This window comes from Anoplophora glabripennis, unplaced genomic scaffold (assembly GCF_000390285.2).
Source record: "Anoplophora glabripennis isolate ALB-LARVAE unplaced genomic scaffold, Agla_2.0 scaffold1407, whole genome shotgun sequence".
NCBI classification, from domain to species: domain Eukaryota; kingdom Metazoa; phylum Arthropoda; class Insecta; order Coleoptera; family Cerambycidae; genus Anoplophora; species Anoplophora glabripennis.
Window position 1 is genome coordinate 1 of NW_019417496.1, and position 13,022 is coordinate 13,022.

At 30.1% G+C, this 13,022-nt stretch overlaps 1 protein-coding gene across 2 annotated transcripts; it reads left to right on the forward strand.

The window, feature by feature from the left end:
• Positions 1–50: 50 nt before the first annotated feature.
• Positions 51–12,739, forward strand: LOC108915680 (ataxin-10). 2 transcript variants are annotated; one of them, XM_018721779.2, is made up of 5 exons: positions 53–308; positions 3,804–4,576; positions 4,634–4,788; positions 12,359–12,422; positions 12,505–12,739. In XM_018721779.2, exons 1-5 carry the CDS (start codon positions 142–144, stop codon positions 12,696–12,698), a joined length of 1,353 nt encoding a protein of 450 aa, XP_018577295.1. In that variant the 5' UTR covers positions 53–141; the 3' UTR covers positions 12,699–12,739. The 2 variants fall into 2 exon arrangements, with proteins under 2 accessions (XP_018577294.1, XP_018577295.1); XM_018721778.1 differs by having other exon boundaries at positions 51–308; positions 3,804–4,788.
• The last annotated feature ends 283 nt before the right edge of the window (positions 12,740–13,022 follow it).

Here is a 13,022-nt window from a genome sequence, read left to right on the forward strand (position 1 = left end):
GATTAGATATTAGATCTATGATGGTCACATGTCACCATAGAAACATGTTACATTTTGCTCTAACCTCAAAAATTAAATTATCCAAAAACTGTCATAGAAAATATAGTAGTACTATATTTTCTATGAAAAACTGTGACTATAATGGATAAAAAACGTTTGTTTTGTGTAGCAGTGAAAGAGACGGAACAAATAATTAACTTAAACTCAGAATTAATTACAAACATAAAACAGTGCAATTTGAGAGAATTTATGGGACATTTAAAGGATGCTTCTAAAATAGAATGGATTAATAGTGCATCTCCAAAAAAGTAAGTACACTTAAAAATAATTTGTGCAAACTGTTTATTTTTTTTCTTAAATCACCTTCAAATCCTTATTGTATCGTTAACGGGGGTGGTGGTGGACGAATTTTTCGATTATTTTACTCTATTTCTGGGTCTGATATGTCAAAAATTCTGAAAAAAATCATGTAGGTAGACCAAGGTGTATTCTATTGTGTGGTATAATTAAAATTTGTATTTAGTTTTTAGTTTTTTATATATTTTTGATAACAGTTGTCCAACTTCACTCGGCAGAAAGGGGTGACGTAGGGCACAGCTTTAAACAATGGAAATCCAGCTACGAAACGGTCTATTGCCCAAGTTGGACATAAAATTGTTTTTTAAAAACTAATTCTTTCAGTTTTACTTTAAAATAAATTTATAGAGTTTGAAAAATGTGTATTAAACCTTTATTAAAACTATCAGTCATTAACAAAATTTAAATTTCTTATAAAAATATAACAAAAAAATATTTAATATTCTTTAAAAACTTATTTACAACTAAAAAACTTTTTAACCTATTCCAGTATAGTCAAGTTTCTCATCGAAGACGAAACGGTTTCTTCTTAAATTTATGGGGTTTTTTAATAAGCGTAGGATTTCTTCATTTAATACCAGAGCTTTATCAGAGACATCTGGATATACAAAATAAATTCCCATTTTGTCAGATTTTTTTTTTTAAGAAATTTACTTCCATAGAGTTTCCCTCAACGAATTCAATATTTCCTACAAAATTTAAATTTCTCATTGTAGATTGAAATTGTACAAGGATGAATTGGTTGCACTCAAATTCATTCTCATTATTAATTATTGTCCAATATTACATCTACTTTGACCTTGTTCGTTATTTTGGTCATAATGATTTATTTCCACAGCATCGTTACTGTTTTCTTCCTCCCATAGTTCTTCATCAGATTCTGAGTGTTCTACTCTATTATCACAAAATGTGACACTTCCGGAGACGATTTTCAGCCTTTTACCTCTAGCCTTTATGTTTTTGGCAGAAGACACTATGTTTTCTTTAAAAAAAGTTGATAAATGAGTTCGTCCATTTTTCTGTGTTGTGGGTTGGTGTATAATCCGCCAATTTCTTGAGGACCCTTTCACGATCGGGAGGTATGATCCCGCAGCTGCAAAACCTGACTTAATATTCTTGGCAGAATTTAGTTCAACTTTTTTGAATGTCTGATACAATAGATTTGGAAAATAGCTCTTCTAGAAAACGCCTCTGTGTGTCATTTTCCAATTTCGCAAGACAGAGCGCCAGGATTCCTTCAGTAGCCTGACGTAAGCGACATCCAAGGGCTGGCAGAGGCGGGTAGCATAAGGTGAGAGCAGTATGAAGGATCTATCATGTTCTTTACATTTGTTGATCACTTCAACTGAAATGTGGCTTGACAATTGTCCCGATTACAATTATTTTTCCGAATGTTTGGAAAAATAAGGCAACACTACTTTATGAAACCAATCTTCAAAGCCGAACTGGTCGAAGCAACCAGTCTTGCTATGATTATAAACAGCACCAGGAGGGCCATTTTCGATCCAAGTAGGGTATAAGTGTTGGGCTTTATAAACTATGTATGGCAGAAGAAGAGAGCCTGAAGCTGCCGCAGCTACCATAACGGATATGCATGTTTTTGATGTATTCATCACCCTATCGCACTGTTTAGAGCCCCTTTTTGTAATAACTGGTAACTTGGTTTCGTCATAATTTATGATGTTTTCGGGTGGGACATTTTCTAGGGCTTGATAAAGTTTGTCAAAATAACTGTTTATTATATCCACTTGTACTTCAGCTCTCGCACGTTTCATATTTTGTGCCAATCTGACTGTAAATTCCTGATGCTGTCCCAGAAAATTTTTTACCCAATCATCACCCGGAAGATTCATGTTAAAAATTTTTATGATTTTGCGGCTACGATCAAAGTAGCTTTTAACTATTAATTTTATATCTCTAATACTCAGTGGAAAGTTCCACTAGGCCACCCTCATAATCCCTTCACTCACCATTTTTTCTTCATCTGGTCTTAAAACTGTTTCACCCCCATAAGTATTTAATTCCTTTAATGTGATTGTGAAGTGTTGATTTTGGAACATTCCACTTTTCGTCTGCAGCCCTGACACTTCATGAAATCTTATTTTTCACTTTTTTTTTACTGCCATTTCCAAATTTCTGGTAGGGTAATTACAATTCGCCTTTATGCCAAGCAGTTTTCTATATTTTAGAGGCATTCTTTGGGGTGTCCAACTTCACCTAGAATAATACAACAGTGTAAAAATTCTCCCACTCCACTATTTTTGCAAAAATATAATTGAAAATTTCCATGACTAGTACTCATACAATAGTGCAACTCACCAGACAAAAAGTTTGATATACCACCAGCCACATCGTAGCTACAGTAGTTATAAGAACAAATTTATGAAAATGTCAAAATTTCATACAATATTTTCGTAAGTAACAGACTCACTTACCTCCGCCCTTCATACTCACACCGTGTTCCAAGAGTAACAGAATATGTTGTTTCACGATTACTGCCGCCAACTCAGTTAAACGTTAACCCCCCACCTACCGAGTAGGGAGCTTTTCTTAACACTACCGTTTGACCACCTTCACCCCTACTGTACAACATCACCCCAGTTGACGGTACTAATTTAAATAATTTGAATTTTTTGTGGTAATTTTACAGAGAAAAAATAACAGTTAATAGTATGTTGATACCTATGGGTTGTACTTTGAAATCACAAAATTTTAGTATTTAAAACTTAAAATATATGTGCAACCCTTTTTGAGGTTTCAAAATTTGGCAAACCCCAATTTAATTTTGATTTTCGAAATGCTTCTTTTTGAAAATATCACCATTTTCATTTATACTACTGTCAGTTGTTATTTCAGATCTTAACAGAAACTAGAGCTATATCTATTATCATTGACATGTTTGAGTCAATTGTAATATGAAAAAAAAAAAGTAAATGATCAACAGTTTATTACTAATTTATGTACCTTACTTTTACTGCAATTTCAAATATAGTGGAACTTCTCGTTTATCTGAGATATGGATTAGTCTTTAATTATTATTGGAAAGGGGCCAGATCATCCAAGTTTCTGGTTATTTAAACACCATATTATTTGAATTATGCAATGGAGTTTTCTCACCGTTTTTTAGCCTATGCTTTCACGTCTGAATCTGAACTGAGTTTAATAACCATTTCTTTTATTTGAAATATTATATATTTGCACAAAATAGGTACAAAGAATATTTTTTAAATAAGAAAAAAATCTTATTTACCTTGCATAATTGGGACTCTACTGTATTGAATTATATAAATCAATCTAAATTATGTTATTAATTTTTAAAATTGGTGTTCATTAAAAATATATTCTCATTTTAGTTTTACCTTATAAATTAACAAAATATTTGTGGGACTATTATCATTTTTCTCTAAGTACTGAATACTTAACTCATTATTGTTTTTAATTTTCAGAATATCAGCTTCCAAGGAGGTGTTTAATTTTTTAGATGAATGGCTTAAAATACTTGCAAATAGATTACAAAATTATGATGTGGAAGTTTTAGAAGCAATAACAGAAATTTTAAGGTTTTTAAGGAATTGTACTTCAAATTTAATATCGCAGCAATATATCCTCGAAGAAACAATTATTTTGAACACTGTAGATTTACTTTTCTCTTTGATTATTGAACTAGATGTAAAAAATATTTGTTTGAAAGTACTTTTACAGTTTCTTACTAATTTGGTATCTTCAAATAAACAGACAACAGAGAAAATATTCATTTTATTTTATGAGAGAGTTAAGAAATGTTTACAGACAAATATAAACACATATGAAAGCTCTGCTTTAATTTATTATATTTCTTTACTACAACCTATTAATGACATCGAATTAATTGATACTGTATTAAACCTGTACTACAATAATTCGGAAAATGAGTTCTTAATTTTTTTCTTAGAAAATAGTATATCTAATGATAATTTTTGGAATATATATCAGGATATTAAAACTGAAAATAAAATAACAATATTGGAAATTTTAAAGAATATGGAGTTCCAAAAAAGATCCTACTGTCTTCCAATAAATGTACAGAAGATATTCATAGACGAATTTTTGAAAATTGCTAGTACAATTTTTTATATATCAGAAAAAGAAGAGAACAAATTAAAAGCTTATGAAGTGTCACTTTTACTAGAAATTCTATCGTCTCTTTCTAGTAATGAAGATTATCTTAAGAAAATACAGAGTAATAGAAATATTCTTATAAATGCTGGTGTGTTACTAATTAATATTCATAAATTAGGAAAAGAAAATGACAATTGTTTTACTCCTATACAAAAATTAACTGAATTTGGAGTAAACAGTGGACTGAATGAACATCCAGCATTTGGTTTTAAAACAGATTTGGTCAGGCTTATTGGAAATCTTTGTTGGAAAAATGAAGACATGCAAAATTTGGTAAAGTATAAGAACAGTTTCAAACCAGTACTATTTATATAATTCAGGGTGTAACGCCAATATTGCAACAAACTTTTCAGAACTGTATCCTCTGAAAAAGAAGAAATTAACGTTAAGTAATTAAATTTAGATAAGTCCTAAGGGCTCTGGCACAATAATAATGTCAACTTAGCCAGTGGTTGTTCTTTGTATTTTAACATCAATTTTTGTTATTTTGTGTCTAAATTCTGCCAAAAAAAACCCTACTGTAATGGTTTCGGGATTTTTACTCGGGCACATTCTAAGAAAAAAAGTGAAGAATTTAACAGCTTGCATGAAAATTTTAATTGGGAATACTCTATCCATTCCTGTAAAAGAATATTTTTTATGAGGTAAAATAAAATTTTTTTAAATATTCAGATCTCGGGTCCTTTTTATTTCAATTTTATGTGTAAGTAGCTACTATGAGGAATTTTCACATGTAATGTTTGAAAGGATCATTTGAATAGATCAAAATGTTACTCTAGCTCTTTTGTTTGTTTGACAAGAAGAATTAGTCCTGAAAGTTTACTGCAATGTCGCTGTTACATTTTATTTACAAGCTGGTCTAAATTTTAATCCAGACACTTTGCCAAGTGATAGACTGAATTATTTTCATTAAAAAGTTTCATATGAACATGGGTTGTAGAATACCTACTTCATTTTTGAGTCATGTTGGACTGAAACTTGGTCATCAGATATATAAATATTGAACAGCGGTCCTAAAATACTACCCTGCGGAACCCCTAAATATAACTGGAAAATTCACTATGAGACACGACTTGTTAATATCTGTTATGTAAGTAGTTCTGCATCAACATCAATGCACTGCCATCAATACCAAAGTATTTGCCTGAAACATCTTGGTAAAATCTAGTTGTACTAAATAACACTATTCTTCTTTTCATCATTAGCTCTGATAATATCATCTGATATATTTAACAAGGCACTAATTGTACCATGGTTTGTTCGAAAATTGGACTGAATTGCAGGAAGGATATCAGTGTGAACAAAACATCAATTTAGTTGATTATATACTACTTTTTCTAGGACCTTAGATAAAGTAGATAATATACTAAGGGGTCATCCATAAATTACGTCACACTTAAATGGGGAGGGAGGGTATCACCGAAATGTGACAATGTGTGACAAGGGGCAGGGGGGGTCAAAAGTTTTGTGACGTCACATGTTAAAATTTAAAATACTAAAACGCGAAATTTAGATGTGAATAAAAAACTATAAAAATCTACGAACTTGATCTATATTTATTAATAATTTAGCATTCTCGAACATGAAGTGCCTGATTTACCAGTAATAGCTATATAAAAGAGTGGGTCCAAAGTCCATGGACACTAGATAATTAAGTTTTTTTATCTATAATTAACATAATTAGTCGTTTATTGTTTTTTAACTAGTCGTTTGTTTTTTCGGTTATCTAAAATATTGGACTTTATGTTGATTTTATTAGATTATTTAATAAAAAAAGTAAATAATGAAAATAGCTGTTTTCTCTCGATTATTTTTAAATACATGCTTAAATTTAAAAAATATGTGACGTCACATCAGGAGGGGGGGATTATAAAAATGTGACAACCTGTGACAAGGACGGGGGAGGGGTTCAAAAGTCCTAAAATTCGTGTGACGTAATTTATGGATGGCCCCTAATTGGTCTAAAGTGACTACATTCAGTAGGTACGGGCAAAACATTGCTCTTTTCCAAAGGTCAGGAAAAACTCCCTGAACTAAACATTTGATTTATGATGTACACGAAATAGATAGTTAAATCTGGAAATATCAGATCAATCATATTTAAATTAATATTATAAGACCCCACTGCATTGGATTTGAGACCATGTAATATGACATTAACTTCGCCAGGATAAACTTTACCAAACACAAAATCTGCGACCGCATCAGGATGCCTACTATCAATATATTTGTTCAAGATTTCTAAATTATAGTTACTAGATGCCTAGTTCACAAAAAAAACTTTTCACTACTGTAGTATCTAATATATCAGTGGATGTTCATATTTTTATATATATATATATATATATTTAAATAACACAACCCGTCCCAAAATTTTTTTGTCTCGGTTTTGTAAATAGACCTAAAATATGCCCATTTTTCTAATTTAATCGAATGGTTAACATATTTTCTCATATCTTTATAATCGTTCCAATTACGATCAGTTTTATATCGCCTATATTTTAAGAAACATTTATCACATTATTTCTTCATGAGTTTTACATTATCAGTTAACGAAGATGCAGGTAATATAGTAACACGAATAGCTTTATATGGGGTATGCATATTGAAAATTTTAAGAATGTTATCATTGAAGAATTCTATCATGGCATTTAACATCTTCAAAATTATATAGAATTCAAAGTCAACAAGAGTTTAAATCATAAATAAAATTGTTTTAATGAAAATGCTTGTAATCTCGGACCTTAATAATAAATTTTGGATCAAATTTAGTTTTACTAATTTTTATTTTACAATGATCAGAAATGTCATCCATATTTATGACCTCAGTATCAGACATATGAGTGTTGTTAGTTAAGTATGATATAATCAGTGAGAGTACTAGAATTAGGTTTTATACGAATGGAACTAGTAATCAACTGGGAAAGATTATATTTATTTAAACAAGTATTTATTTAAAGTCAGAACTATCTTTATCCAAGAAGTTAACATTAAAATCACCCCTGCATATTGCATAATCATATTCTGAAATGTAACTGATAATTAAATAATTTTCCAATTCATTTAAACACTCATTTTAGGAGGTCTGTACCCCGTTCCCAAGCATATCCGTTTATACACAGAGATAAATAAATATTGCAAGGTAAGGTAGCAGACCTAGCGGTTGAATTTGTCGAAACTTAATTTCCTTGTTAATGTAAAAAGCTACTCCCTTGTAACGCAATCACAGTGAATTAATGTATATTCATCAATATACATTATCATCATTCCAACCAAATCTTGGACAGTCCTAAGATATCAAATCGACACCCAGTACTTACAAATTCATAAAAACAACTGAAACATTGAGAAAAGAGACTGCACGTTAAAATGACCCACTTATATGAATTTTTGATTCATAACAAATTTATTGTTTTTTTTACCTTCCTAAAGTTATTTGAGTTAATTTAAAATAATTATGTATTATTAATGCTAGTAAGTAACAAAGTTCACATTTTTATAAGTATTTGGCAAGCGGTTAAAAAAAAGTAACATAAGAACAACCTGAACAAAAACTACAGCAGTATATTTGTACATAAAGGAAAAGAAACATACATTTGAGTCTATATAAATCTACCACATTAATAAAATCCTCACCACACGGAATGGAACTTTAACTTAAAGAAGTAATAACACGCATAAACTATAAGATATGCTTTACACAAGTGTTGACTATATGAATACCTGATTCAATATACATCTAAAGCAGAATGAGGAATGCAATCGAATATTTGTATTATGAAGATGCTAATATACATTACTACAAATATATATCCTCCTATAGGCTACTCGCAACACTTACTGCTTGAACAGTTATAAATATTTAGTGGTCTTTATAGGTGTAACAATCAAAGTGTTATTTTTTATACCTCTGTACGTAATATTAAGGAATTATTTCAAACATAAGTCTGTTTGTCATATATATAATATATTTGGTTAGTTATACATATATTGTAATTTTGCCTATTTATTATTTGCGTTTTTGCCTATTCCTTAAATTTTTATTGATTTTCTTTTCTTTTTTTATTGTACTATGTTTGTAGGGTTCGCCCTTCTGTGCTCTTTAATTGGATTCTTCTCATTGAGCAGGTGTATTTTTAAGTGAATAAGCTAAGAATTTAAAAATTTCACTGCAATTGAGTAATATGCAAATTTAATTAGTGCTTTTAATTACCAATAGCATTTTCAAACGAATTAGACTTTCATTTTTTCAAAGAACATGTTTGTATAAACTATTCATTCTATAAAAATAGTTGTGGGAATTTTTTGTTAGAAATACAATTTTAAATACAAATTCATGTGTTCAAATGTTCAAAAAATCATTGGCATAGAAGTTTTTAATTTTGTAAAAGTGCAGCCCCGAAAAAATATTCAAAATTATTTTAAATTTTACATATTACCTTGTGTATAAAATTGCATTTTTAACAAAAAATTTCCATAAATTGTTTGTAGAATGAATTAGAATTAGAGTCATTTTCATTTTACTGAAATCTGGTAATCTCATTTTGCAATCAAAAAACTCTAAAATGGCTTGTTCTTGGCATTGGTAATGAAAAGCACTAGTCAGATTCACAGAACACTCAGTAGCAAAATTGTAAGGTTGTTAGAGGTACCTACTGACACCATATATCTACAATCTACGTTAAACTTTGTCAGAGATATTTCAGAAAATGCAATGTTTGTTTCTGAGTTCTACAACCCATGATGACATGAAACTTTTTGCTTAAAATTATTTGTTTTATCTCCAGGCAGTTTCCTGTTTAAAATCTCAACCACCCTGTGTATGGTACAACATTGGCTAGACTATATAATTGTAATAAATCAATTCCAGTTTGTTGTATTATAAGATGATTACTTGAGCAGTAACTGCAAGGTTTTAGTAGTTAAGTAAACCGACGTCTAAAAAAGAACATTGTGGGATAATATGAGAATAATGTTCAGTCATTGAAAATGTTATTTATTTTCAAAGGGGAGCTTTGTGTATTATTTTAATTTATTTCTTTTTTTCCTAAACCTGTGTGTCAGTTTTCCCAAGAGTTCCGAAGCACTATGGCCATTTTCGTGCTATTGTGCTTCCCATTATCTATTTATTTGTTTAGTAGACTTTTGCCTTTTGTACAGGACATATTCCCTTAATTCCAGTGTATTTAAGAAAAAATTAATAAGGGGGTCAAATCTCAGGTGTGTAAAGCCCTCACTTTCACCCAGTATATGAAAAACCTATCTTCTCAGTCGTAACTCAAACGAACTAAATTTTTTAGTATTTTATTGTTGTAGATAGTGAACAGTGTTCCGTTAAAAATCCAACAATCTCTCTTAGTTTGATGGTATGCATGCCCATATTTCATTTGTTTTGTTCTCTTCTGGGAGGGAACATCTAATGGTTTCTTCGTTCGCATCTGTTCTGATCTTTAGTTCCAGTAATCATAACGTTTTTTTATGAGCTCATCTCCTTTTTTGAAGGAATGTCAAGTGCTGGCTCTGGCCTTCGGAAAACAGAATCAGATCCCTTTGGTTCAAGTTTATATACTTCCTTCTATGCCTTTATGTTCTGATACCAATATAGCCTAACCGTTTTGGTGTTTGCCAGTAATTATTAGTAATATTAATTGCAAAAATTCCAAATAATTTTAGAGCACATGTCCGTGTATTGCAGATATTTATATTGAATAATTCAGCTTGAAATACCAAACTGTCCTTAACATATTGAAGTATAGCTTATGTAATCTTGTTATTGCATAATATTACATATTCATTACATTGCAAAAACTGTGTAGTTGCTCATTGTCACAATCAGTGGTAGAGCTGGTGGAAATTAAAGTGGTCATATTTTTATAATGATATCTTTTTTAGGAGATTATTTTTAGGCTTACAGAGATAGTTACAGTTTTATGAATCTTGACAAATAAAAAGTTAGCGGGGTCGCACACTGGAGCAACGGGCAATAAGCAATACGCAACTAGCAATACACAATGTTATCACCTTTTTACAATACATTAAAGATCAGATGTTGTTCCGCACACTGAAGCAATGCGATGTTGCCTGTAAAAACAAGTTGCTTAAATTCGGCGATTTATATTGCCAGTGATAAACCTGCATGTTGATTGTTTCATTTTCGAAGTAACATTCAAGCAATAATATTCGAAAAATGCTAGATGATCCTATAGCGAATTTTAAATTTGTCAAAATCGTCGAAAAATACCCATGTATTTATGATATAATCCTACAGATTATAGCAAAAGATAGATGAAAGAAAAGGCATTGGCAGCAATTGCAAATGAAATGAATGATTTTGGTAAATACTTCAATTTTTTAATTTTAATTTATTCAAATATATTATATAGTGTGTCTATACATATTACACATATCTTGTTATATAGGTAAAGCATTTTCTTCCTTCAAAAAATAATCTTTTCTCTCTGATTTCTCAACTCCTATGGGGACTTGCTATTATTGGGGGAACTGTTAGGGATAATTTGATTTATGTTGCTTTGATGTGAGACAAATGTACAATATTATTTCCCGTTGTCTATCGCTAGTTGCTTATTGCTTATTGCCTGTTGCTCCAGTGTGCGACCCACCTTAGTAGGTATCAAAAATTAAAACCTAAAAAGCTATACTTAATTACAAAGAAAATTTAAATTTCTGGAAAATTTAAAAAATGCCAGTTTTTATCTATCAGTTGATTATGAAAAAAAAAAAATATATTTTATATGATATATGTACAATCCTTTTTCAAAATTTAGAGTTGTCAACTCCCATTTTAATTTTTATATATTCAAAACTCATTTTTCATGAAAGTTCTCTATGTAAGCATTAGAAAACTGTCTCCAAAATATCCTTATTGAAGTATGACCACTTTAATTTTCACGAGTCTATTGCTGCCAATTAATAGCTGTTTAATACAGCACAGTAAAACTTATTTTATTGAAAGGATTCAGGTATTATCAGGCCAGCAATCGGACGGGTTTAATAAAGACACTTCGCTACCATCATCATCATTTCTCATCATTAATCATTTATTTCAACTATTTTCCTAAATTAAACTGTTTCTGTTTGAAGTGTCTAGAAAAGTTTCAATGTAAAAACAGAGTAAGACTATACAGTATTTTTAGCCACTGAATTAAAATAGAGTTCAATTATAACAATATTCAAGAAAGACTGAAATCACTTACATTCGACAGATACAATATAGTAAGCAAAATGAACTGATAGCTGTGTGCCTACAGTGATATTTATGTAATATTTTATCACTTATCTCTTTAATTTTTGCAATTAGAAAAATATTATAGAAGCAGTTTTTGGAAGCAGTTTAATGAAACACTCAGTACATTTTTACATATTTGGATGGAGCTCTTTCTCAGGATTACAGGGATAAGATTTCATAGGTAAATCTCTAATAGTAACGAAAATATGGTCAAAAGGGAATGTCAAAAACGTAATGTATTAGACAAAGACTTGGTTGACTAGGGTTAACAGAATCTGTTATACATATTGAGCCTATGGTAAACTCTTCGTTACTATTAGAGATTAATCTATTCCATCTATATAACTATAATCCTGTTATAAAATAACATAAGTGTAGTTTAGTTTTAGTTAGTTTTAGTCTGGCAAATATGCAACATATTTGGTGTGAGCCACAGGAGTCCGAGTTTCAGGATTTTACATTTCTCAAATATGTATGATAAAATTGTACCTTCAAATATAGTAGTCAAAAACATATTTTGTATATATTATATGCTTTTGAGCGAACTGAGAACTTCTATATTTTTGCAGACCTTGTTGAATGTTTTCTCTCTTTCAGGCCAGAACTGCTGAGTTAATACCTGTGATATTAGATTGTTGTAATATGGATGCAAGAAATCCTTGTATCCTTTTTTTATATTATCAAATAATAGGTCGATTATATTTGTGTTATAGTATTCAATATATTTTCCTTATATTTAATAGTTATTGTACAATGGTCAATTCTGGCGGTAAGGAACCTTTGTGATAATAATGAAGAAAATCAAAAAATTATTGCCAGTTTATATCAGGAAGGTACTGTTAGCTCCGAGGTACTTAATGAGATGGGATTAACATTGCATAGTGATGGAGGAAGTGATTTAAAAATTGTTCCCTTGGAATCTTTGAAAAAGTCTTAGGTTATTGTTAATTGATGTATTTAATAAATATTTTATGTTTTGGTAATTTTCTTAATATCTCTACTGCTTGTTCCATTAAATTAAATTAAAATTAAATAAAAAATACATAAACATGAATTAAACGTTTATATTTTTTATATTGATATTGATGCTACTGACGAGTGATATGAGAAGACTATATAGTGCTTATAAAATAATTATATGGGTATAATTATAGTATGGGTGAGGCCTGGATATTTTCATGATAACCGTACTGGTGTTAGCAAACCTAGGGGTTGTTGAATGTGCTATTATAACTATTGTGAATACAACAGGTCAGATTAG